General features: G+C 55.9%; 1 protein-coding gene across 1 annotated transcript in view; it reads right to left on the bottom strand.

Annotated features, from left to right (window-relative positions):
- Positions 1 to 27,123, bottom strand: part of SYT6 (synaptotagmin 6) — a 51,773-nt gene that overhangs the window by 14,663 nt on the left and 9,987 nt on the right. Inside the window, exons 2-3 of the mRNA XM_059673245.1 lie at positions 25,899 to 26,226; positions 23,959 to 24,517 (exon numbers count right to left, since the gene is read on the bottom strand). Coding sequence (XP_059529228.1) covers positions 23,959 to 24,517; positions 25,899 to 26,226 — 887 coding nt within the window. The remainder of the gene's footprint in view (positions 1 to 23,958; positions 24,518 to 25,898; positions 26,227 to 27,123) is intronic.

Here is a 27,123-nt window from a genome sequence, read left to right as displayed (position 1 = left end):
CTGCCCACAGTCGAGCTTTCCCTGGCTGCAGTGCCCAGGCATCTGGGCAGTCCAATTCTTAAAGGCGCAGCATCGCTCCCGCTGGCTCCCCAGCAGCCCGTCTGCAAGCGCTCACGAAAGTGCTTCTCTCTCCATGCGCTCACATGGCCCCACGCAGAGAACAAATCCCTGCGATGGCTGCCCGGGAAAGAGCCGTGACCCACAGGGGCTTTCGTCCCTCGGCCGCTAGCCAGCTTCGAGACCCGGGCACATCATTTCACAGCTCCGGGCTCCCGTCTGTGATATGAGGGACTTGTACTCAGTGTTCTATCCTTAAGGTCCCCGTCATTAAACCAAAGAATCAAAGTGGAAAGCCTGTCACCACTGAGATGGCCAAGGACGCCTGGCTGGTGCCTGTGGCCCACCTCAAAGAATCAAGCAACTTGGTTTTGAAATCCAGAGGCTCTCCTCCTCCGGGCCCCACCGCCTCCACGAGTTTGATCCTCCTCAGGACCAGCTTTCTTTCTCCTAAATAGGCAGTGAGTGGCCGCAGTGCCTCCCGGTCCGTCTTGGGAATCGAGGCTGAGCAGAGCCAGCAGGATGCTTCCCCATCTCAGAGAACACTTCCAGTCTCTTAATCATTCAGTGGCTTGTCTGAACCTCTCATCATCAGCGAGAAGCATCCGCTGCACTTTCAGGAAAGCCACAGGAGACGGGAGCTCTGCGGCCCTGGGCAGGGCGCACCCAGTCACCCCGGGGCAGGGCCTGGAAGAGAGACCGGTGGAAGCCAATTTGGCTCCATTGAATAAAGCAACTTCCCAACGCTCCGTGTCGGCCTGGGGCTTGGAGTTGGGGGTGGAGATGGGTCAGATGTGGAGGCGGGACACGGGAGGGACCGCCCTGCCCTGGTCTCTGCCGCACAGCACCGTGACCCCCCCTTCACAGCCTGAGCCACGACCACAACTTCTCAGTTGATTGTGGGGATTACATGTGAACACTGTGTTCTCACCAGATAGTGGGCTCTTAGCACAGGGCTGGGGGCTGGGTTGACCCATCTTTATAGTGTTCATGTCTAGCCCACTGCCTGCTGCATAGTAAGTGCTCAGTAAACACTGGTGACGAAGGAGTGGTTGTGAATAGGGGTGGGGGTCGGGAAGCTCTGGGGCAAGCTCCACCTCTGACTTTATGAGTAGCACGACGTATTTAACAGAATAGAGTGGCATGCCGGTTTCTTTGGGATTTAGCCCTTGCCTTTGCTGCTGGCCCTTCTGTTTCAGGTGCCCTACACACCAGCTGTGATACCCACTAACATTTACTGTATGTTTACTATGTGCCATTCAGTCCTAAGTGCTTATACATATGAAGCCACACAATCTTCACAGGAGCCTAATGAGATGGGTACTATCATTACCCCCAATTTTCCACATGGGGACACTGAAGTACAGGGAGGTTAGGCAACTGGCCCGAGAACACACAGCTGCAACATGGCAGAGCTGGGATGTGAGGCCCTGCAGCCAGAGGTGTGGCCGGAGAGCCCACAGTTTGGGTCACACCCTCCTGCCTCTCTGAGGCTCTGCTCCCCCAACTCTCCAGGTTACTTTGCACGGCCAGGCCTCCGCCCTATTCTCTCCACCCTGAAATAGCCTCTCCCTGTCCTGGTCAACACTTGCCTCTCCAGGCCAGCTGTCCTGTCCCCTCCTCCTGGGTCACCTCCCCTCACTCCCCTGGTCTGACTTGGGGTGTGTGCCCATGGTCCCTGGGTCCAGAGGCCTAGGGACAGATGTTACAAGTGCCCTGGAGCAAGGCTAAGGCCCATCGGAGACCACATCTGTAGGATGGGGAGACCCACTGATGAGGGGGCTGCAGTGGAGGAGAGAGAGACTCACTCCACCTGCCCCAGCCCCCAAGCTGGTTCAGGGCTCTGCTGGGAGGGGGCCCGGGGTGGGCGTTCCTTCCAGTGCCAAGCGCGCTCCTGCTGTGAGCGCTGGTCTGATGACGTGGGTGGGTGGGTGGGTCCCTGCCTGGATGGGTGGCTGGAAGGGCGGGAAGTGTGCCGAGATGCGCGGGCTCCCTGCTGGGTTCTGTTTGTTCTGAGTTCCCCGCCTGCTTCCTCTCTCAATGCTTTCCGCCCCAGGGCTGCGCAGCATTATGAATACATAATGGGGCAGAATTGAGGTGCCTCAAACGGACTCCATATACTCCAGCTGCAGCCTGCGGTGTGGACACCGGGAGAAGAGGGGACCCTCCAGCTCACGTGGAGCCCAGGGGTGCGGCAGGAAGTGGGGGAGATCTGGAGGCTGGGTCTGGTCCCCAGGGACCCGGAGAGCCACAGCACAGCAGGAGGCCAATGTTACTGTATCTGAGCATCTTCAGGGAAACAGACGGCTTTATTTAGGAAACTTTCTCCCATTCGTGAAGTTGCCCTTGAAAAGAGGTTCAGTGTTTCGCACGCACCATTACTTTTGGAAAGATATCCGTGACTCAGAATCACATGGGGAGGTGCAGCTCTCTTCCTAAGGACATTTGGAAAGGTGGGCGCAGAGGAGGGGGCTGTGCGGGGGTGGAAGGAGCCAGAGGGGAGCGAAGTTAGAAAAGTTCCAGAAGAGATGGAGGCAATGCCTGGGCAAGCTGGGGAGTCTGCACCCTGGGCTCTTGGCCACGAGAGGCCAGAGCCCAGGACCTCCCCTCCACCCTGGTCCGCCCACTGGCATCTTCATTAATGACGGGAGTAGCAAGAGGCACATAAGCGAAGTTGGCAATGACAATCTGTCTTCATTTCCTGACTCGGGCTGTTCGTCTGCCTGTGGCTGTCAAATAGCCATCAGCTTCCCCAGGAAGAGGGTGGGCATCTTGGGGCGGTGAGCACCCCCTCTCTGTGCCGGCGGGGCTGTGGCAGGAGGGAAGAGTCCTGGTCCCAGTGGGTGGTCTCCTGGGGCAGCTGAATGGTTCTGCCAACAGGTGCCTGGGGACACCAAACAGGCAGGGCTTTGGGCTCAGCCAAGGGCACACACTTGAACTGCCGGTGACGGCGGCTTGGGCTTCCTTCTCTTTGCTGACCCGAAGCTTTGGGCTTCCCCCGCCCCCTGCCCCTGCATCTCTCGGTCCTGCTGTGTGAGGCCGCTCTGTGAAGCCTTTCACGGAGATGACCGTCTGCTCTGGAAGCATCCCCTTCCGCGCTCTCGCCCCTCTGGCTGTCCCTTCCCAGTCTCTGCTGGGTCCTCCTCCCTTCCCTGCCTCTAAATAGCACAGTTCATCAGAACTCGGGTCTGGGCCTCTCCCTCCTTCTCATCCACGTCAATGCCCATCTCTATGGTCACGACTCCGAACTTAGGGCCCCGTCAGAGGCCTGTCTTCTAGACTCCAGACTCATGGAGCAACACTCCTCATTGTGGACATCTCGCAGACATCGAGCACGTCTCAGACGCTCAGAGGTGAACTCTCATGTTCCATTTACATTCTCCTCTTTTCCCCAGCTCAGGGCGTGGCCCCTCCACCCACCTCGTTGCCCAAGTCAGAAACGAGACATCACCGCCGACTCCTGCCTTCCTCTCCCCTTTGCATTTAGTTCCTCACCTGAGTCAGTTCTCTCTCCAAATTCCATCTCCAGTCTACCCACTTCTCCCCATCTTCAGTGCCACCCAGAGGGCCACGCCACCTCTCAGCTGGCCACAGGTAACTCCCTGGTTCCTTTGGCTCTGCCTCACCTCCCCCCCAGCAGCCAGAGTGCTCTTTCAGATTGTAAGATGGACCGCACCGCTCCTCTGTTTCAAACCCTCCACTGGCTTCCCCTGGCGCTAGGCATGAGAACCCAAACCCTTACCACGACCTGCCAGGCCCACACCACAGGCCCGACTCGTGGCCCTCTCCCCTGCCCTGGCCCTCCTTCCCGCCGCCAGCTCTCAGGCTGGCTTTCAGCTCCACAGCGTCCAGGCGATTCCCGCCCCAGGACTTTGCACATCTCGCTCCCTCTGATCACTTTCCCGAGCTCTTCACGAGGCAGGTGCCCGCTCATCCCCGGCACCACTTCCTCCAAAGCCACAGTCCCTGCTCTAGACTGAGCTCCCGAAGGACAGGGCGGGTCTGTTTTCCCAGGACTAGTATGAAGGAGGCCCGCCCTGGGGCTCAGGCCTGTCCCCAAGAGTGGGTGTCTCCTCCCGTGGCGCCCCCTAGGCCTTGCTTTCCTTACCCTAGTCCCTCCATTCTCCTCAGCACTGTCTTTCTGGGCTTGAGCACAGTACCTGGTATGCAACACGTGCTCAATAAATACTTGCTGACTTAATGAGCAACTCAGCCCTGTGGGGTTTAACTGATTGAGAAGGTGGCATAAAGGATGGGTGACAAGAGTGTCCCTGTAGGTAACAGGATGGCTTCAGGGTAGAGCCTGGTCAGGTGTGTTCCTCGGGGTGCGGTTTGGGAGGCAGGGGTGTGATTCTTGAGCTGCACCCAAGATCTGCTGAGTCAGAGGCTCTAGATGGGGCCTGGATGTGGATGATTGACAAGCTTCCCGGGAGATTCTTACGTGTCCTCAGTTTGCAACTTAAGGCAAATGAGGAGACTGCAGGCTGCCCTGGATCAGACCCTACTAGCCTCTCTGTGACATGGAGCATGTCCCCAGGGAGCACGACCAAAGCCATTCCGTCCCGTGCTGCTGAGCAAAAGTTATGATCCTAAAAGGGCCTCTTCTCCGTTAGGTGACAGGATCCCGATGGGATCCTCATGGGGGCCGGTCGCTATTGCCCTTCACCTTCTCCCTACGTACCAGGTACCCTGGATAGCTAAACTGTAGTCAGAAGCCATCTCAGCCCCAGGCAGAGGGTTTAAGAAGACTGGGTAGTGTTTTGAAAGACGTCTGGCCCCATTCTGTAAATATTCCTTAAGGCATTGCTCAAAGCGCAATGCCCAGACCAACAGCACCAGCATTACAGGGAACTTGCCAGAAATGCACATTATTGGGCCCACCTTCACCAGGGGTGGAGTCCAACAAGCCCTCTCGGGAAGTCTTAGCAAGTGAGAATGTTGCCTTATCGAGTTAAAGAACCAATTCGGCATGTGCACCTGCCGGGATTTAGAAGTTCCCTCCACTCTGTTTAGCCTACTTATTCTGGTGATCAAAGCCAAAGTCAACAGAGAAGGGAACTATCAGATAAAGAGTGTCTACTGGTTCCTGGAGGCCCTGCTGGGCGCTTCACTTGTATTTAATTCATTTCATTTGTGCCACTTTGCTCGGAGGAGGTCAGAATGACAGCCACATTGAGGTTCGCAGAGGCTAAACCTTGCCTACGTTCTCAGAGCGATCAACCAAGTGTAGATGTGGACTCCTCTGTGCTGACGCTGAAGGCTTTGCTCTCCCCCATCCCTCCCTCCGCCTGCTGCGGCCTGCTTCCTCTGGAAGGCAGACACAGGGGCGGCTTTACAGCCTGCACTACAGATTTCAGGGGAGCCATCTCCTGCTAAGTTACCGCAGCCAGTGTATGTCCTGGCCGCAGCCCGTTTGTCTCGAAAAAAGCCTGTATGTATGGCATCATCTCGTGAGGTGCTACGTTGCTGTGGACACTGCTTTGCGGGAGAGGAGGAAGCCGGGCAGCGGTGGGCAGGACCCCTGGGCAGAAGCTCTTGTCCCCGTGCGGAAGCTCAGTGGAAGGACCCTGGGCTCTCTGCCCGGACCTTCCCATCTGAGCTCCCCCAGGTGCAGCCACCGGCACTGGGGGAGGAAGCGGGGGGGGGGGGGGGTATTGGGAGTGTCTCCCTCTGTCTCCTGCAGAGTTGGAGTTATTTTCTCGCTTCCTGAAGTCCTGAGATGGGGTGAGGGGATGGCTTGCAGCCCCTGTGGAAAGCTGAAGGTGTCATATCTCAGGATTCATTCCCTGGGTGGGTTCTTTGTGGATTAGAGCAAGGAAACTCCCATCTCACATCACTAGGCATCAAGAGACCGAGTGACTGTTCAACTCACCCAGTCCCAGCTTCCAAGCAGGGCCACCGTACCCCCAACACCGAGGCCTCTTTTTAAAACACGTCACTCACACGTTTCCATGTTCTATCACCTGGACCTCAGGAAACTCTCCTTCATGTCCAGCCCGGTGCCTCCCTCCTCCTCCGCTCCTCCCCATCTGCCACTTCATCATACAAGGCAGACACTGCGCCTTCACACACTGGGAGGTCGTGTCAGATTTTACTCCTTCTTCCCTTGGCCAAAGCCCAGAAACTTTGTTTTCTTGGCTGTCTAATGTTTCAAAGCATTTTGGCCTCAACTAGACCCACGTTAGTCATCAGCGAGGAACTTTCGGTTGGGGCTCTGGTGGGAAGCTGGGGTTTTGTTCTTTATCCAACCAGAGGGATCACAAGTCTGAGAATCAGTACAAACAGCCCATCCGCTGCCCTCGAGGTAGTCCCTAACCGGTAGCTCCTCCAAGCCCTGGATTGGCAGGCATGAGCAGAAGCCACTAGGAAGACTTGACCGGCTGTTGGGAGAAAAATCAAGATGGGCACGCAGCAAGCATGTGACCTGTTGGGAAACCTCCCATTGTCCTGCACCACGGGCTGTGCTATCAAAAGCCCACCTGGTGGGCTGAGGGGCCAGCGAGAGGAGAAGGAGGGCAGCTGCGTTGGGTATGTCGCTGGGTGGAGGACGGGAGTGAGGACATCTTCCAGCCTGGGTTTCAGAGGCCACAGCTCCTGGCTTTAGGGCCCACGGGAAGATGCCCTAGCTCAGGGGTGGGCAAACTTTTTGACTCGAGGGCCACAATGGGTTCTTAAACTGGACCGGAGGGCCGGAACAAAAGCATGGATGGAGTGTTTGTGTGAACTAATATAAATTCAAAGTAAACATCATTACATAAAAGGGTATGGTCTTTTTCTTTTTTAGTTTTATTCATTTCAAGCAGGCTGGATCCGGCCCGTGGACCGTAGTTTGCCCACGGCTGCCCTAGCTTGTGGGTTGCCTCTTTCTTCCTTCTCAGCCCTGCGCTTCCCCACCCATCAGCACCTTCAGCAAGTGGACTTGAGGAAGGCATCTTGTGGGTCTTCTGAGGCTCCAGCAGCAGGATAAACTTAGGACTAACATTGACTTTGCTAACCAGCGGAATGATCAGGGCAGTGATGGCGAACCCCTTGAGCTCGGCGTGTCAGCATTTTGAAAAACCCTAACTTAACTCTGGTGCTGTGTCACATAGAGAAATTTTTTGATATTTGCAACCATAGTAAAACAAAGACTTATATTTTTGATATTTATTTTATATATTTAAATGCCATTTAACAAAGAAAAATCAACCAAAAACATGAGTTCGCGTGTCATAGGTTCGCCATCACTGCTCTAGGGCAAGTCATCATGCCTCCCCGAGCTGTGGCTTCCTCAGCTGTAAAGTGAAAGCATTGCACGGGGTGACCCTCCCTTCTCTGCAGTAAAACGGGTTGGCCGGGAGAATGCATGAATGTGTGCAGCCATGAGAATGCATGAATGTGTGTGCTCACCGCCCCCCGCCAGGTGAGGGTGCACAGCAAACTCTTAGACACTCTCTGCCCCGTCCTGTGGAGCTACGTCTGGGGCCCCAGGAATTGGCTTCAGCCATCGCCACGCTGCTGTGTTGTGACAGTGCACCACTGGAGGGGGGGAGGTTAGGGGGCGAGGGGGCGGGGGGCAGCCTCCACCACCCGTGGGAGAGCCGGGCAAGTACAGAGCTCTGTGCCGGGGGTGGTTCTGAGCCAGGTCCGGGCCTCTCTTCCCCCTTCGCTCACCCAGGAGCTCGGTGATAAGGCACCAGATTAGCTCCATTATTGTAGCCAGTCCAAAATTATAGGGCGCCTGTTCTGCCAGCGTCAGTAACGCCTCCCATGGGTGAGCAGGTGACACACATGGCTACTTCCTCTCTTCCAGGCACCAAGTTCAGGGGGCAGACAGGGAGATGGGGTTCGGGCTGGGGCAGCCTTGGGGGGTGGGGTGGGGGGGTGGGGAGAGGAAACATGGAGCCCAGGCCCCGGCCTGTCCCCGTGCCAGAGCCACGGCCAGCGGCTCTCTGAGCTCCACAGAAATTCTTGTTGAATTAATGAGCAGCTCTTTTGAAGCGACTGCCTTTGGGCCCCGAATAAACCTAGAAGAGGCCCCCAGAAGGGCCCAGGCTGGCATCAAGGCCAGGCCATGCCTGGCGGCCCCTCCTACACCTCATATCCCAGGGAATTCAGGGGCCCCCTGATAACAGAGCCGCAGTGGTCTGGTCTACCGTGGGAAGGCAGGCCGGGGGTGCACCAGGTGCGCACGCCCTGCCCGTCTTCACTACCCCACCTCTGAGCCTTGGCCCTGCGCGCCTGACACTCTCCCTCTTCCTGTTCTCCACCAACATCCTTCCTTTCTTCCCAGCATTCGTCCAGAATGGGAAAGCTTAATCCTGGAAATTTCCAGGCCTGACCTAGCCGGGGCATCAGCTCTTTCTGTCTCCAGTGCATTCCCACACTCATACGGTTTTTCTAAGCAGTGGGAGGACTCTGGATTTCATAAAAACGTTAGCGGTGGTTACCTCAGGATAATTAGCTTACAGTGAGCAGTGTTTCATTTCGGTGTGGCTTTCTGTTTTTTCCAAACGACCTAAAACAGGAATGTAATACTTGCCTTGGGGCAAGGAAGGGTAAAATATGTTACAGTCGTGCAGCTTTTAAAGAAAACGATCGCCGTGCTGCTTTTCTGTTCCATCATTTTAAAAGTGTGTGACTCTGGGGAATCGCCTCAGTTTGCCGCATCTATAAAATAAAAGTTCCGATTTCTCACGGCGTGGAGAGGGTTACATGGGATAATGTATTTGGAATGTGCTTTAGAAACACGCTCTGTATTATTGTTCTTAGAATCAGGATCGATAAACTGGCTAGAGCCTCAGAAGGCCCTTTCTCGTTGATATTTTATTATATCCTCCCCGCAACCTTGTGCAACACAGGACACTTCCCACATTTTACTCACGGCTCCCTTCTGCCAACCGAGGAACCAGAGAGGTGATGTGATTTGTCTGAGGCCACACAGCAGAGGCAGGATTCTAGTCTTGGCTTCCGGACTCCAACTCCTGCTCACCTGCAGGTTTGGGGAGCCGGCGCCCTGTCTACCAAACACATTTCAGAGGCCTCCTGACGGGCAGCCCAGAGCTGACCGTGGCCTGGAACACTCTACTCCCTCATCAGTGCCTCAGCTTCCCCGTCAGGGACACGAGATATCTTCCTCCTCCTTTCTCAGCGCTTGGGAGACACACCGAAGTGGGAGCAGTTGCGGGCTTATCCTAACCACTCACGTGGCTATCAAATAAGTTGCATAATCTTCAGGACGCATGGTCTCCCTGCAATTCTCCTTTTCCCAATGTGGTTTCTTAGGGAAACGGAAAAAGTGTCCCACACTGGGGGCTGGAGTCCTCGGGGGGGGGGGGAAGTGACAGAGTTGGACAAGCTTGTGTCCTGGACCCCGTGCGTGTGGGTGCACGAGTGTGCACAGGGCTGCCTGCGTCTGGCCCGGGGGGCCCAGGCTGATGCCAGCTGGCCACCCCCGCAGGCAGGGGCCCTGCTGAGGTTCCCCCCTGCTGTCTCCTGGAAGAGGCAGCCATCACTCAGCCAGAGCTGCTCCGGCAGAAACCATCGCCCAAATAGAGTTGGGAAATAATTTTCCCTGAAGAGAGCTGGGTGCCTGCCCAGTCTCGGGTAGGATTTACTAATACCCAAAAGTCAACAAAAAGGAGCGCTGTCAGCAAGAATCGGAAGTGGAGTTACAGAGATACTCGCTGCCTGCCTCTCCCTGGCCTCTTCTCACCCCCCCCCCCCCCACACACACACACACCCACACACACACACCTGCCAGAAGGGCCCGAAGCAAGAAGAGAGTTTGGCCCCATGTTCCTCCCATCCCCTTAAAAGCCACCTGAGAGCCATCAAAATGCCCACCCAGCCAGGGTCTGCCTTCCCAGGACTGCCCGCCAGCTCCAGGGTCTCCCCAGTGGCAGGTCCCTCTCCTCTCAGGCCTCCAGGCTCTCAAAACCGAGCTGCTCTCGTCCCCTCCCTTCCGCTTCCCGCTAACTCTCAGTTAATGCCATGTACTCATCTGGGGGGGATGGCCCCTCTGAGTGTCACCGCGGCAGGGCCCTGGGGAGGGACTCTGCTGGAGATGGTTTCTGACAACGTGGAGGCCTTTTCGAGTCACAAAGCCAGCCTGTCCCCGACCTCCCGAGAAGGGAGATGCTACTGGCGGCTGCTACATGACACACCAGCGCTGTTTCTCTCCCTGGAACTGGGCGGCTCCTAGCACAGGGCCCAGGGTGTCACTCCAGGGATGTGAGTCAGCCCCCCAGGGAAGGAGCCCGATGACAGCCTGCTCTGAGAGGGGGACGCCACCCCCATCGCTCCTCACGGGGACAGGGCTCCCTCCTGCAAGTGGCCGCCTCCCTGGGGGCAGCAGGGAAGGGCCTAGAGAGGGCCTGCGGGGGGGACAGGGGGGGCAGAGCAGTGGCTCCCTTCTCTCCCAGCTGAGTTCCCCGCTTTTCTTTGGGGTTTTCTCTTTGGGCCCAGCTGCCCCATCACCTCTGCCCCCCACACTCTTTCAGCCCTGACCACCTGGAGACCCAAATCCGCTCCCTCGGGGTTCCCACGGCTTCCCGGAAGCAGCCTGGCGAGGGAAAGGACTTCTCTGAACACTAAAGTGACAGAGGAACAAGCAGAGACCAGGCAAGTGACACACAGGCAGCGGGCCTTGGGCATCTCAATCACTGCCCGCCCACCCCACCCCCCAGGGGCTGGGACAACCCACAGCCCCTCCCTGGCGCTTTCCCAGGCAGCTCCCTGCTCCTTTCTGGGGCGTGGCATCCTCTCCTCCACGTCCACCTGTGGTGTCCTAACAGCCTGTGTCCTTCCTTCCTGAGACCCCACCCAGTCCTCCCACGGGCCTGGGGCTCCCTCTGAGGGCTTTTCCTCCTCGGCCCACTGGCAGGACCGGAGGTGGAGACAGAACCCCCCTTCCTATCGCAGGTGGCAACTCCACCTGCCCCCTAAGGCTGGGCTTCCTCGGGATACACGCGATGGCCCCACAGGCCCCTTCATGGCTCACAGAATGTGAGGAGACAAAACAAGCCCCAGGTAAAGCCACAGTGGCCCTCCCTGGAGGGCAGAGCCTGTCACCTGCTATGCGACAGCCTCAGGGTCCGAGGCTCCTGGAGAAGCCGCTTGTAGGGTTCTGACTGTTCAGAGATGGGCTGGAACTGAGCCGGGCACAGGGGCCAGAGAGTAAAGCGCCCTCGGCAGTTTAAAGAACAGTCTTGCTAGTTGGCTGTGACTGAGCTTGGAACCTGGGGGACTGTGGAGAGGAGCCGGTAGGAGAGGGGACCCGGCATTCTGCGGGGAGCATTGGGGGAGGACCCCTTGGGCAGGTGCCCACCAGCAGTCCTGGGCCAGGTGGGGCTGTTCACTGGGCAGTGGGAAGGTCAATGCCCAGTTCCCATGACAACCAACCTCCCGCAGGAGCATGCGACTCACTTCGCGTTGCTTGGGGTGCGGGGCCTGGGCTCGTGTCCCTTGACTGGGGCAACGGAGGAACAGCCATCGGAGGCTTGAGGAGAACATTTCAGAAAAGGCCGAAACAAAGAGCAGGGAGACCTGCTGGCCCCACCCCGGGCAGGCAGGCCTTGGGGAGAGCCCCTCGCCAGCTCTGGGCGGCAGCAGCAAGGCAGAGGGAGGAGCAGATGGAGCGCAGCCAACTCCCCCGGGTCTGACTCCGGCTCTGCAGGAGTGGTGGTGAGGATTCAATGTAAGCTATGGCACCTACAGCCTGGCACGTAGGCAGCAGGGGAGCCCCAGTGATGCCCCAGTTATACCTGCAATCGGAATTCTGCAAGTAGACAATGATCCGAGTCTTATTCTCCCAACCATTCCTCACCCCACCTCGACTTCCTCACCCCCTACACGCTCAGACCTGTGATTTCAGATCACAGTATAGAACAGCCCCCGGAGAAACCCGTTTCATAGTTGAAGATGCTGGTGCCCTCCCTGGATTCCAAGCTGTGCCCAGGCCAGCCATCAGCAGGGTGGAGCTCTAACATGGCCGTCTTCTGACACAATTATTGGTATTTCTCAGGCCACCGAGGCTGAGGGCTATTGCCAGAGAGATGGGCATATGCAAACATCTCTCCTCAGCACCGCCCCCCCCCCCCCCCCCCCAGCCCACGATCTGTCTCTCAACTCTAATCCCCTCACCCCGTGGCCAAGTGGAAATGGTCTCCATGGAGAACCCTCCGTCCCAAGTTTGGCTGCAGCCCTGGGGAGACCCTCAAGGTCATTCTTTGTCCAGAAGGGAAGGCATTGCATATTCATGGAGCATGAGTAGGTGTCAGTTCAGACACAGGAGGGAAATGTGGCTACAGGGGCCGAGTGATGAGGATGGATGAGGGCCAGATGGGTGCAGGGCTGGCAGAGGAGTGGTGCGGAGGAGGCTCCCTGCTGGAGCGGCTGCAGCTTTCTACATTGTTGTTGACATCAAAACCCCATAAAAACATGCCAGCAACTGGACACGGGCGACCTCGACTCTAAGGCCAGCCTGGTCTCCTCCTCCGAGGTATAAATATTTATGTGTCATGGGAGGGGTTGGCTGGCTTAGGGTCGGGGCACTTTGACCACGCCTCTCTTTCCTCCTCGGTTTTCTGGCTGATGCTTCCTGTCAGTTTGCCTGTTTGCAGTCTCAGTAGAGACAGGAAGTCCCTTTCATGGAAGAGACCGACTGTTGGCTGAGAAAATGCCATCTCTGCTCTGTGCCTTTTAGGACACTTCATGCCTTAGACCCCACATCTTCCCTTGGCCTCTTCCCTATAAGACAGAGGCTCCCAGGCCCAGAAGGAAGACAGCGAGTGGGCAGTGAGCTTGGAGTGGAAGTGGGGAGGAGTGAGTTAAAAAAAAACCAGGGCAAGAGAATTGCCTATAAAAACCTAGAGACAAGAAAGGCAACAGGCAGAGCCTAGGCCTGGGTCTCAGGAGACCTGGGCTCGGGGTCCAGATCTGCACGGACTCACTGAGCCCCCCCAGACAGGTGTGACTTCTCTGGTCTTAACTTGCTCATCTGAGGCAAGAGGACATTGGGCCAAATCATCCCTAAGGTCATTTCTAGCTCTGACCTTCCCCAAGTCCAGGAGAACATGGACACAAAACACTGTGGTCCACTGGAAATCAGAAACCCCCCGGGGACTGTCCCAGTTCTCCCAAGGCCGTTGGTACTCTGGTCATAGTTACACCCCCTGAGCCCAGTCTCCCCCAAACTGCTGCTGATCCAGGGGATACAATGCACCCCTTCCCCTTCCTCCAGAGTGAACCCTTGGGTTTGAACACCCTCGAGGGGATGTTGGGTGGTTGCTTCCCTGGGGACCAAATCCTCTCCCTCCAGGAGCATGTCACTGGGTTCTCAGGTGACAGAAGCAACAAGGCGGGGAAGGACGGCATGCCCAGGGTTGGAGGACACATTTCTGTTGGTGCATGAGCCTGTCCGCTAGTGGTTTCCCATTCATTCTAATGTAGGGGAAGATGAGGGATGTACACCATTGAGGCGCACCGCACCCTAGCGACGGACACGTGGGCAGGATGGGCTGGTCCCAGCCCTGAGCTGTAGCACGCCGCAGAGCTGGGTTCAGAGGCCAGTGGAGTGGGCAGTCGGGCTGCCTGGATGCCGGGGATTGAGTAACGGAGAGAAGGGAACCGTCTCCACTGCTCTGAGCCTCTGGCAGCCTCTGAAGGCCATGTCCTCTGAAGCCGCAGGGAAGGACCCGTTGTGTTTAGAAACGACTTCAAAGAGAACACCCCAGGCCAGCCGGGAGGTTACTGAGCAACTCAGCTTACAGCCAGGCCAGGGCCCTGTCTGGACCAATTAGCTTTGTTTTCCAGCCTCACCCAGGAAACCTTTACCCCATGTACCCAACCATGGCCACTGGCCCCAGCCGGCCCAAGAGGAAGGGTAGGAAGGGTCAGCGCCCATCCATCGCCTCTGCTAAGGGATGCAGGCTTGGCGCGCCCACCTTTGCTGCAGCCACTCTGGGGGTGGCTGCCCATCTCCCGAACCAGTGTGCTTCCTGCACCCCCCACCCCTTCTGGGTTCTTGCTGGATTTCCAGCTATTGCTTTCTAGAGGAGCCTTGGCTCTCTGGGGAGTCCTAGGAAGGCCAAGGTCCCCTTGGCCTCAGAACATGGCACCTGGCAGGCTGAGCTACACTCCCAGGACCTGAGATCTGAGCATGGGGGACCCTCAGTGCACCCCGAGCTCTGAGGGTATGGCTGCAGTTCTTCTTTGGAAGCTGAAAACTTCCAAAGTTGCTCCTGGCTTCGATGTTTCCATCTCTTCCGGGAGGAGAGGAAAGGAAAGACCCCACGCAGCTGCCCTCCGCACGGCCAAGGGCCGGAGGGATAAACAGCGGGGGCTTGATGGACATTCCCACCCACTGGAACGGAAGTGGAGGAGGAAAGCTGGGTATTCCAGAGAATGAGGCGAGCAGGCCGGCCTGAGGGAGTGCTGTGGTAAAGGAATATTAGCCGAGACAAGCGAGCCAGAGGCAGCTTCCGCTGGGCAGCCCCAGGCGGCTTCTGATCGGGCGGCGGGCCAGGCAGCCAGGAGGGCACAGCCAGGGCTCGCTGGGGCCAGGCCACTGACGGCAGGGCTGGCCAGCTTCATACATTATTCAGAGCAGCTCTGGCTGACCAGCTTGGGGAGCAGTCTTCATGGGTCTGGGCGGGCAGCCCAGGCCCAGCTTTGCTCCCTTCACACCTCCCGGGGCTTCTGTGTGACCCTGACCCGCACTGCAGGTCCCTTCTGGAAAGCTCTCCCTGTCTGCTTCCATCCCCACTTGGTGCTGCCTGCAAGAGTGCAAACGCTCAGGAATTTAAGGCGGGTTTCCAGGGATACTGAGGCTGGATGGAACGTCAGCTACAGTGAACCTTTTAAACTTATGATTGTGGCATCCCATGAACCTCTCCTGCCCCTTTACCTCCCATTTCATCTTTACTCTCTCCCCAGGAGGGCAGAGCTGCTTCCCTGCCTGCCCGCTTTCCCCCGCCCCCCAACTAGACTGGGAGGCCTGGGGGGCAGGACTGGGGTTGAAGTCCTTGTATTCCTGGTACGTAGCAATTACACCACAAATAGCTGCTGCGTGCAGAAAAGAAAGCCTGTCTTACGCACGAGAGTTCTTTCTAGAGCCCCTTCCCCCACCCAAAGGAACACACTCTCCCCTCGGAGCCTCTTTTATACTCTCCACCTCCCCTGCCGCCAAAGGCAAGCCTGGAACTTTCCTCTTTTAGAAACTGTTTTAGACAAATCGCACCTGACCCTGCTTTCTTTTCTCCGTCTCTCCACTTCTGCACGTGGCTTGTGGCGCAGCAGCTGGTGACTTTGTAGCAAGCTTCCTGAACTGGTCTGTCCCCAACTGTGTGTGAGGGCCTCGGGGGTTTGGGGGCCACTGGGCATGCTCTGCGGTCCCTGTCGGCCTGGGCACTCTGTGGAGGGCTCACTCTTGGCCACTGTTTCCACAGCCCGGCTCTACAGGTGCCCAGCGAAGCCCCCGAGCAGAGCCCACACTCGGGGCGGGTCTGTTGAATGAAAGAATGTCAAGGTCAGTGCCCACAGGAAGAATACGGGGAAGTGGCAGAGGAGTCCAGTGTCAGCACCAGAGCTGCCCCAGAGAGAATGAGAGAGCTTAACAGTCCCTGGACGGATCCCTGGACGGGCTGCCCCGTTTCAGGAGCAGAGTCACCACGCCCCTCGGGCCATGCGAGGGCTGTGCTCTGCGGAGGAACTGGGTCAGATCTTGGCTCCTGCCGCTCTCTGTGGGTGACTCGGTGAACCCTGTCGCCTACAGCCTTCGTCTCTCTATTTCTATGCAGGGGATGATAATAAGGATTGTGTGAGGATGAGATGTAATAAAGCTGGTTGTGCTCTTGGCTCCTCCTAGGCCAGTGGTTCTAACCTTCCTAATGTCGCGACCCTTTAATACAGTTCCTCATGTTGTGGTGACCCCCAACCATAAAATTATTTTCGTTGCTACTTCATAACTGTAATTTTGCTACTGTTATGAATCGTCATGTAAATATCTGATAGGCAGGATGTATTTTCATTGTTACAAATTGAACATAATCAAAGCATAGTGATTAATCACAAAAACAATATGTAATTATATATGTGTTTTCTGATGGTCTCAGGCGACCCCTGTGAAAGGGTCGTTCGACCCCCGAAGGGGTCACGACCCACAGGTTGAGAACCGCTGTACTAGGCGCTCAAGTACTAACCGGCATATCCCCAGCAAAGGCAACAGGTGGGGAGCGAACTCAGCCCAGGCATAGGCTGTGCCACGTGGGGAAGGAGGGAGACAGCTTGTTGGGGCAGCCGTCCCTGGGGCAGGAGAACCTCCTAGAGGACATTTCCCAGGAGCTGAAGGAGAGGCCTGATTCCTCCTGACATTCAAGGGAGGTGGTAGGTCTGAAATTCTGCTCAGTGGCCTGTTATCTTGGGGGTTAAGTTTCTCCTGTGGAGACCGCACTCCAGGGACGGGGCACCTCCGCTCTGTGACCGTGAGGGAACCGAGCACTTCTCTGTGGGAAAAATCTACAAACTCAGCCCATCCCAGCACATTGCAGCTGGTTTCCCACTGAGAAACCACAGGCCAGAGAGGGCAAGTCACTTTCCCAAGGTCACACAGGAGCACGTGGTATAGCTAGGACATAAAATAAAATAGGAGTAATAATAGCCAATGACCAGTCAGAACAAGTGGTCTGGACCAAAGTGGGGGGTCCGGCGTGGGAGTGGTCAGTGCCCCACAGGCCGAGCTAGAAGGAAAGGCACGGTGAGAAGGGCTCCGGAGCCTGCTCCGGGACAACGTTCTCCTAGGCATCTTGCTTGTGAGTTTTATTTAATTTCCTGCTTATCATACCGCTATGAGCTCCACACCATTATAATCATCCCCATTTTGTGGATGTGGAAACCAAGGCACAGTTTAGATAATGTCCCCAAGGTCTGCAGGCTAAAAGGGGCAGAAGCTGGAATGCAACATGAGTTTGTTTGGCACCAAAGCCTGAGCTCTTTGCACACACATGCACACACATGTTGTGTGTAGACACACACACGTGTATACACAAACACACATGCTCACTCTGACCTGGCAGGGACCTAGTAAGGCAGGAAGATGGCCGAGCCCATTAGCACCAAGCACAACACATATTTATGGCCCCAATTATAGCCTTCACCCTCCCTCCCCTCCCCGCCACCTGGAATAGCGACAGGAATAGTGTGCGCACTGAGGTCTGAGGCCTCGGTAGCAATAAGTACAAGATTACAAAGATGTTAGCAAACCCGGTGACGGTGGCTCTATTATAATGATAAATCTACAGCTTTATGTAGAAATAATGAGACTGGGAGCAGAAGGGAGGGGGAGGAAAGAGCAGGGTGACTTCAGCCAATCAAAGTTCTGGGTGGGGAGAAGCATGGCAAGGCGCTGGGAAAGCCCAGGAGACCATCCGGGACCTTAGCCAAGCCAGGCAGGACGGGAGCATTGAGGCAGCCCTGCTGGGGATGGGGTGGATTTAATGAACTCCCTCAATTCCTTCCCCCGCGTGGGCTTCTTGATGGGATGGGGCAGTAGAGGCCTCCCCCTGCCCTGGCGTGATTGGTTCCCTTACTTCTTGCCCTGCAGCCTGGAGAGGGACAGTAGCTAGGCTTCTATTGATGCCTCGGCTGCCCTCCAGAACAACCTGGGGGTGGCGAGGCAATTGGCTTAAGGTTTGCAATTAACAGAGCTGGACTCCTCTGACGCACACTCCCTTCACTAGCCTTGAAGCTCCACGCTCAGTGGTTGTGGGAAACACTACCAATGCTCCAGGCTTGGCTACTGCAAACCACCCGAGTGCTGGGGTGGAGCCCAAACAGAGGCCCACATGGGCCCCCCGGCCAGGGCTGGAGCTGATTCTCTGATACAAGCAGGGGGAGCAATAAGGGGACGGCATTCATGGATCCGTGTGACCTCAGAGAACCCTCCAGAGCCCCCTCTCCTTCCATCCAGCCTGTGGGTCACTGACCCCCCACTTCAGTGCAGGCAACCTGATCCCACTGGTTCATCTCTTTGCTGCTTTGGACACAAACCATCTGCCTGAACCATACTTGAAGGAACACAGGCTGGGTCTCTCCCCACCAACCCCAGCTCCACCCATTTTCCAAATGGCTGCCTTCTCCAGGAAGCCCTCCCAGGTTGCCCGAACCCAACGCCACTGCCTCTTTAATAATCCTCCCCTTTGCACCAATACAGACGGTCCCCAACTTTCAACGGTCTGACTTTATGATGGTGTCAAAGCTGCATATTCAGTAGAAACCGAACTTTGTTTTTTTTTTTTTTTCCTATTTTCTTTTTTTTTTTTTAATCTTTATTGTTCAGATTATTACATTTGTTCCTCTTTTTCCCCCCCCCATAACTCCCCTCCTCTCAGTTCCCGCCCCACCCTCCGCCCTCACTCCCGACCCACTGTCCTCATCCATAGGTGCACGATTTTTGTCCAGTCTCTTCCCACATCTACCACACCCCTTTCCCCCCCAAGAATAGTCAGTCCATTCCCTTTCTATGTCCCTGATTCTATTATAATCAACAGTTCATTCTGTTCATCAGATTATTTATTCACTTGATTCTTAGATTCACTTGTTGATAGATGCATATTTGTTGTTCATAATTTGTATCTTTACCTTTTTCTTCCTCTTCCTCTTCTTAAAGGATACCTTTCAGCATTTCATATAATCCTGGTTTGGTGGTGATGAACTCCTTTAGCTTTTCCTTATCTGTGAAGCTCTTTATCTGACCTTCAGTTCTGAATGATAGCTTTGCTGGATAAAGTAATCTTGGTTGTAGGTTCTTGGTATTCATCACTTTGAATATTTCTTGCCACTCCCTTCTGGCCTGCAAAGTTTCTGTTGAGAAATCAGCTGACAGTCGTATGGGTATTCCCTTGTAGGTAACTGGGTTTCTTTCTCTTGCTGCTTTTAAGATTCTCTCTTTGTCTTTTGCTCTTGGCATTTTAATTATGATGTGTCTTGGTGTGGTCCTCTTTGGATTCCTTTTGTTTGGGGTTCTCCGCGCTTCTTGGACCTGTAAGTCCATTTCTTTCACCAGGTGGGGGAAGTTTTCTGTCATTATTTCTTCAAATAGGTTTTCAATATCTTGCTCTCTCTCATCTTCTGGCACCCCTATAATTCTGATGTTGGTACGCTTGAAGCTGTCCCAGAGGCTCCTTACACTATTCTCGCATTTTTGGATTCTTTTTTCATTTTGCTTTTCCCATTGAGTGTTTTTTGCTTCCTCGCATTTCAAATCATTGACTTGATTCTTGCGCTCCTCTGGTCTGCTGTCGGGAGTCTGTATGATATTCGTTATTTCAGTCCGTGTATGCTTAATTTCTAGTTGGTTCCCCAATATAACATCGAGGGTCTCATTAGATTTCTTGAGGATCTCACAACATTTATCGGCGGTCTCACCAGTCTTTTCGAGGGCCTTACTAAGTTTATCGGCAGCTTCTAGACAGTTCTTAAGAGACCTTAAAAGTGTGGTTCTGAACTCAATATCCTCCATTGACAGTTTTGTCCTGTTTCTTTGTCTCCGCATTTTTTATGCTTTCTTGGTACACCCCCTAGTGGTCTTTGTGTGCAGTCTTGTTGCCTTTAAGCCTTGATTGATGTCGGCAATACCGGGGGTGAGTTGACCTCCAGGCTAACTGGCTATGAGAGTCCGCTGGGTCTGCAGTGGGAGGGCTTCTGTGCTGGATCTCTAAGGCGGTACTAATCTAGCCTTTGCCTGAGGCTATCCGGCAAATGGTTCTGCGCAGGGCTTGGGCGGGGCGGGTCCCAGGGGATCTACAGGGCTGGCCGGAGCGAGCAGTTATGGCTGCTCTCAGTTCCTTCCCCAGGGGCTCTGCCTCTCAGAGTCCCAGCAATGGCTGCAAACCTCGGAGAGAAAGCTGCCTTCGAGTTTCGACCGAAGCCAGACAGTCCCGCTTCTCCCGTTTGAGTCTTGCTCCCCAGAGACTCACCCGGATCTGGAGCTCAGAGTCTGAAACTCCCTCCCGATTGAAAACAACAACCGCGCCCTCCGCTGCCAGCCCGCTCCGCGCGCGCACTCCGCACCTGAGTATTTCACTTCAGCACTGCGCCTCCTCTGAGTCTGGGTATGATATTCTCTTTCCTCCTAGTTGTAGAATTTCCACTCAGCCAGCCTTCCTGTGGTTTTGGATGATGTCCGTTCTGTCCTTTAGTTATATCTCTGAAGTGGTTGTTCGAGGGCAGCGATCTCCTGCGTTAACCTACGCCGCCATCTTGGTTTCCTCCTATTTTCAACTCCGAAACCGAACTTTGAATATCAAATTTTGGTCTTCCCCTGGGCTGGCAATCTGTGGTCTGATGTTCTCATGATGCTGGCGAGCGGCAGGGAGCCTCAGCTCCTAGCTAGCCACGCGATCACGAGGGAAACCCACCGGCACAGTACAGTGTGTTAACTGTGTCGGATGATCTGTGCCCAGCTGTAGGCTCATGAGCTCTGAGCATGTGTCAGGTGGGCTTAACTAGGATGCGATGTTTGGTGGGTGAGGTGTATTACATGCATGTTGAGTCACTATATTTTCAACTTACAATGGGTTTCTTGAGACATAATCCCATGGACAGTCAAGGCGCATCTGTCCATAGTTGTGATTGAGGTAACTAAGCCATTGGTCATTCAACAAGAATGTGCTGAGCTCCTGATGACATGCTGAGCCCCGAGGGACACTCCAAGAGACCAAAAGTGGGACACAGCCATTCCCGAGCTGTGCCACTGGGAGCACTTGGCAAGACAGAATACGATTCGGGGTGTAACTGAGGGATACGGACAGAGTAAAAAACCCAGAGGAGTGACAGCGGACTCCAGGGATGCTGTAAAGGCGGTTGCTTCGGGCCAGGTAGAGAGGTGGGGGAAGGGCCTGCCCCAGGCCGGGGGGGGGGGGGGGGGGGGAAGGACCTTGTGAGTGAAGGCTAGAGGCAGGAATGTCTGCATGTTCAGGGACCAGCCTGCGGGCACAGGAGCTGCGGGAGTTCTGAGCTCAGGGCCAAAATGCAGCCCTAGGAAGGAAACTGGCGGGCGGGAGCTGGCTGCGCTACTCTGTTCCACCCCCACCGCGCGGGCCGCAGGACTTCACAGGCACCGAGTGCGCCATCATTCCTGGGAACTGTGACCTGGGCTTCTCTGGCCTCAAAATAATTACAACTTAGAGTCAGCACCAAAAACAAAACAAAACAAAAAGTCCCCCCAGAGACGGATAAAAGCACCAGCCTTCTTTATTTCCCTTCCCTCTCCTTTGCCTGGTGCTTTGCCTGCAGGAGGTCCCCAAGGGCCTCACCTAGGCAGGACATCCAGCTCAGGTAGAAGGATGTGTGAGCCTGGCCACTGGCTCCTCAGCATCGGAAACTCCCGGACCTGGGCCCCCTCTGCTCCTGGCCCCTCTGCTCCCGGCCCCTCTGCTCCTAGCCCCTCTGCTCCTGGCTAGAATGCTTCCCCTTCCTCTTTGCCTATGAAGTCCCTCCCCACCTAGCTAATCCCCATCATCTGGGAAACTTTCCTGCTGTGCAGATTCTCAGATCCAACCTCGCACAGTGTATAGTATTTGCTACTGCACATCACTAGCTGCTGCATGGACAGTTCCTGTCTCTGTATTTGGATTCTGCGTTTCTGTGGGGTGCAGAGGCCGTCGTCTGTCCCAGCCCCCAGCCCTCAGGGCCTGGCACAGTGTTCTGCCGGAAGAGGTGGAGGGGCACTGTCATGGTTCTGATGGGCATGATAGGGATGCCGCTGATTCGTTCAGCACCTTTTGGACGCTCTGCCTTTTTCTGCAGCCGGGCTGCGGAAGGGAATGGGATGAGAGCAGGGACAGCCACCAGTTCTAGGGTGTCTTATCCAGGTGCGGGTGTGCTGGGGCGGACTGCCTCCTCCAGGACTGGGGCCTGCACTCAGGCCCGGAGCTGAAGTCCCAGGAGAGGGAGCATTCTGGTTAGAAGGGGGCTCCTTGGAGGGCTGGCCCTCGAGTCTCCCTCTCTGAGCCCCTGGGTCTCAGCTGCAGTGTGGGGAGGATGAGCTGCCTGTCTCTACCTGCGCAGTCACCATAATGAAGCCGCCGCCTTAGGAGACCACCAGGGAAGAGACGCACCCCATGTGAACTTCCGAGTGATTGAGGGGGCAGAGCGGCTGTGGCGCCCGCCCCGTCTGCCCGCCCTGCTCTGGGTGCTGTTCTTGGGGGTGACATTTCAGGAAAGTAAGGGAGGGGAGGTCAGAGTCAGCACCAGCTATGAGAATGGGGTGTCCCAGAGACAATGCCCCGGCACAGAAACGGGGCCCAGCAAGCTTTCTCTGGCTCTCAGAACACACCCAGGTGCTTGCCCTTTCTCACCAGAGCAGGGCTGGCTTCCCCAGCCCCTCCCCTTACAAGTTCAACAAAGAGATATCGGGTATTGATGTCCAAAGAGAGGGCCCGCAGACTGAGTGGGGTCCCGCCTGCCCCAGAGAAACGGTCTCTGCCCCAGAGAAAGATCTGGGAGACAGTGAAGCAGTTAGCACTCAAGACACCAGATGAGGGGCCATCGCTGCCATGTGGGAACACCCTGCTGGGCTCTCGGTGGCCTGGGCAGGCTTCCGCAGACACACCACCGACCCGCAGGGCCATCACACTGCTTCCTCAGCACCCACCAGAGCCTGCAGCATTCCGTCTACACTAGACCGAAGAGCCCGGGGCGTGGCCTCTCCAGTTCTGTGCCGGAGCTGCCCTCCCTCCTCTTAAGAACGAACTGAGCCTCAGCTCCTGGAATCCTCTGGGTTAATTCCAGTTGAGTGTGAACAGCCCAGCCACTCTCTCCCACGTGGGGCTTAGCCAGGTGCCCTTTGAGGCCACCTCCCGACACACACGCCCCCTCCCAGCCTGGCCTGGCAGGCAGTGCCTACGAGAAGGGGCTCTGCTGTGTGGTCACTAAGGACACCCGGCTGCCCTGGGCACACGGTAGGATGGCTGTGCCCAGCCCCCTTGACATTAGGAGCTGCCTGTGTCTTGCTTTGGCTGAGGAAATGTGAGTGGAAGTGACATGTGTCACTTCTGCGTGGAAGCTTTGAGAGACGGTCACAGTTTGGCACTTCCCCCTCCTTCTGACATGGTCACGGGAGCACGTGTGGAGAGGGAGCTGTGGGCTTGGATCCCTGGGTAACCAGGTAGAGCACAGCCCGGGCCAGGCTGCAGAACACGGGTGCCATGCATGCAACCTAATGCTTTAAGCCAGTGATTTTCAATCTCTTTCATCTCATCACACATACACTAGTGACTAAAATTCTGTGGCACACCCAACAAATATGTTTTTGCCCATCTGACCAAAAAAATTAAATAAATAGGATAATTTCCATTCATTTATACCAGATGGCTATTGTGTTGGCTGTTGTCATTTTTTGATGACAGCTAAGGGAAAAGAGGTCAGTGCCCCTGACTAAATAGACAGGTATTGCATGTTTTAAAAATTCTCGTGGCACAGCGGTTGAAAATCGCTGCTTTAAGTCACCAGATCCTAAGATTGTTTGTTTCTGGGGCATAACCTGGCTCATCCTAACTAATGTAGCCTGTTCTTGATTGCCTTTGATTCAGTCTGTGGGCTGGCCCATTCCTTACCCAGGGTCGGAGAGACATATGCCATTATCCCACAGGTGGGAAACCCGAGGCCCAGCGGGTAGAGAGAATTACCTAGAACTTGTGATCAGAAGCAATAGATAAACCTTCCCTTCCCTTCCCTTCTCACCAACACGGGGCGAGTGCAAGGACTCCCTGGGGGTAGACGGGGCCACTGGTCAATTTCCACGTCCCTCTTCACATCCTGGAGTTCAAGGCCCACCTGTCCCCAGGGCGAGGGGGCTGGGACACGCCCCGCTCCACCTAGAACTGGGGATCCTCGAGAAGCCGGGGGCGGGGCTGTACTCACGCTCGTGGCGTACTGGATGTCCTTCCAGATGGAGGTTTCCCGGGACAGGTCGGAGGCCTCAAAGAGGTTGTCCAGGATCACCTCCCCGATCATGTCGTGGCGGGAGAAGCGGTCGAAGTCGAAGACACTGAGGTGCAGCTTGCGGTCGGCCAGCTCCTCGTAGGGCACAGGGAAGTGGAAGTGCTCGTCGAAGGTGGGGTTCAGGGTCTTGCGGTGCACCCGCGTCTGCTGCTTGCACTTGCGGTCGGGCAGGAGGTAGATCTTGACGTAAGGGTCCGAGCTGCCGCAGAAGTCCTTGGCGGGGAGGTCGAAGGCCTTCAGGATGCGCACGATCAGGGTCTCCGTCTCGTAGTCATAGCGCAGGCTGAAGTTGATCTTCCCGCAGCTCTTGGCGGCCTCGGACTTGGCGTCGTCCCCATCCACCGACTTCTGCTTGTACAGCTCGGGCTTGATGCGGCCGATGCTGGTGGGCTGCTCTGCGGCCGGCGGCAGCTCGTGGCCATAGTCCACGCTGGAGACGTGCATCTGCCGGGGCAGGTGGCGCTTGAAGGACGTGTGCCTGGCGGGAACGGGCAGAGGGCACGGTCAGAGTTCAGGGGGAGGGGGTGTAGGCAGGCACCCCCCCACCCCCAGTGGCCCTGGCTCATCCTCCCGGCGGTGGGGGCCCCCTTTTCCTCTGCACACACTTTGTGTGCCGTACATCTTAATATATGCGATGTAGTTGCAGTGGGGCTGGTATGTAGTAAGCCCAGTAAATGAGCCACTGCGTGCATTCTCATTCTCCCTGCTTTTCTGCCACCATCCTGCTTTCTAGGTTTCTTTCCTAGGAGACGTGCCTCCTACATTAAACCATGAGATCCCTGAGGAGGAGGGCCAGCCTTTCCTGTCCTGGAGGTGGCTGTGGGCTGTCCCTCTACCACGACCCCATCACCATAGTTAACATTCCTGGGCTTTACAGCCCGGCTGTACAAGTTCATCTTGGCTCTGCCACGGTCTCGCTATGCGACCTTGGGCCAGTTATTTAACTTCTCTTTGCGATAAAATGAGGGTGATAAGAGGAGCAATTGCATAGGGTTGCTGTGAGGATGAGATGAATTCATACATATAGAGTACTTGTTAGAACGGGGCCAGTGAATGCTAAGGGACATGTCACACTATCAAAGGGATTCTTTCATGGGCTCCGCACAGCCACCCCAGAGTCATTAGCTCTGTTTTACAGTGGGGAAAAGTGAGGCTGGCTCTAGGCCATACGATGAACTCTGTCAACATGACCCCAGCCCTTTCATTCCAGCCCTCCAGCCTGGAGACCAGGCCTCCTTCCTTCCGGCTGGTCCCCTGGGAGCTGGGGGAGACACTGCAGGGACCAGGATCCCACAGAGCCCTGCGTTGTGAAGAAACACAATGCCTCATGCCTGCACGCATCACTTCTGTTAAAAGTGTTTCTGGATTTAGAGCAGATTTTTGTGATTATGTGGCGGTTGTTGGTTTTGGTTTTTCCGTTAAAGAATGCCATGTATATAAACACTGTCGTGTGGGGAACTCTGCCAGGGGCTACCAAGAAATTCCCGGGCACTGCAGACTCCAGCTCCAGGCCCTGTTGACATATCCCTAGATGCCCATGAACATTCATGCCTCTTGGCCTTGGCATATTCTCTTCCCTCTGCCTGATGTCTTTCCTTCCCTCCAAACACCCAATACCTCCCACCCGCACACACCCCCATGCACACCACACGCACAGCACCCACCCGGGGGTTCCCCTTTCCTGAGGACTTTGGGAGTGCCACCTCCTAGCTGATCACCCACCATGGAGCACATCCTCTGAAATGTTCTCCAATCATAGTTCACTTGTTATTATCTCTGGCCTCTGCCCCTCGCAGAGTCTCTTTATTGAATATGAGAATGTGGGGGTGTGGGGTGAGGGCAGGGAGGGCACCCCTCACCTGGTGGATGACGTTGGCTCTGTGGTCTGTCGCTGCAGCCTCGTGTGACGCACGATGTGCTCTCTGACGGACATCTGCACCTCGGCCGGGATGTCTGGGGACGTGTGGCTGATCTTCACGGCCGCCTCCAGGAAGCCCAGGGTGCTGGGGTCCTTCAGCTTGTCCGCCATGGCGCCTCTGGAGCCGGGGACCTTAGCACAAGAGGGGCTGGAGGTCTCCTTGTTCCTCCGGGGCGTCCAGCACAGCTTCCAAAAGAGAAAGAGAAAAACTGCCACCAGGGCCACGCCACACACGACAACTACGACTGCGACGAGGCCGACAGAGGTGCCTGCCCTCGGCGTGCGCCAGGCAGGGGGGGACAGGCGGACGGAGGCGGGAAAAGCGGGCAGGGCGATGGGAGAGGGAGCACACACAAGGGACAAAGACGGAAGAAGAGAAAAGAATGGTGGTGAGAAAGCTGCCCAGGCGGAGGGGACATGGCTTCAGGGTTGACGCTCCACAGTCCACTGGCCTTCACCCGCGGCTGATGTTACAGCGCCCCCTCCCCCCACGGCCAGCTTGGGGAGCACCTGATGCTTGTTGGCTTGTGCACGGGGGAAGGGAGAGTAATTTCAGTAACAGCCTAAGCAAATGTGCAGAGTCGTGAAGCATTCACATTCGGATGCTGTTTGAATTTCTATTAGAGCTGTTACGATGGCCGGCGTATGGCAGGGTCATTTTCGGGCACAGCTCTCTTCCTCAACAGGCTGAGCCGCCTTGGAGATGGGAGGCTTCAGGACCTCCCCCTCCCCCCACGGAGCCCAGAGCGGGAGCTCAGTAAGTAGTTATTGATTTGACTTGCAATGAATGAAATCCTGCACCATCGCTTTGAGGGCCGAGATTAACTCTAATACTTCTTCTGTACTCAGAACTCTGCGCGTAGTAGGCTCCATAAAGACTTGTATTAAGTTGGACTCCGAGGCACACAGTTTATTTCAAAGCTACTAGTAAACACAAACGATCCCCATAGCTGTCTCTTCTTCTTGCCCCATCCCTGTGGCTATTTGAGAGCTCTGCTGTGAAACTGGTATTTTTGAATATTGTACTTGGTTCAGGGGTGGACGCTCACTGCCCCACCCCCAGCCCACCCCTGCCCCCAGTAGGATGGCCCTTATCCCCAGGGAGCTGTGCGGATGCCTCCCTCTGGGAGAAATGATTGAGCAGACCTCTCGTCCCACCTGTAGGA

This window comes from Myotis daubentonii, chromosome 18 (assembly GCF_963259705.1).
Source record: "Myotis daubentonii chromosome 18, mMyoDau2.1, whole genome shotgun sequence".
In the NCBI taxonomy this organism is placed as follows: Eukaryota; Metazoa; Chordata; class Mammalia; order Chiroptera; family Vespertilionidae; genus Myotis; species Myotis daubentonii.
Note: the sequence above shows the minus strand (reverse complement) of the source record. Positions and strands in the feature narration are given on the sequence as shown.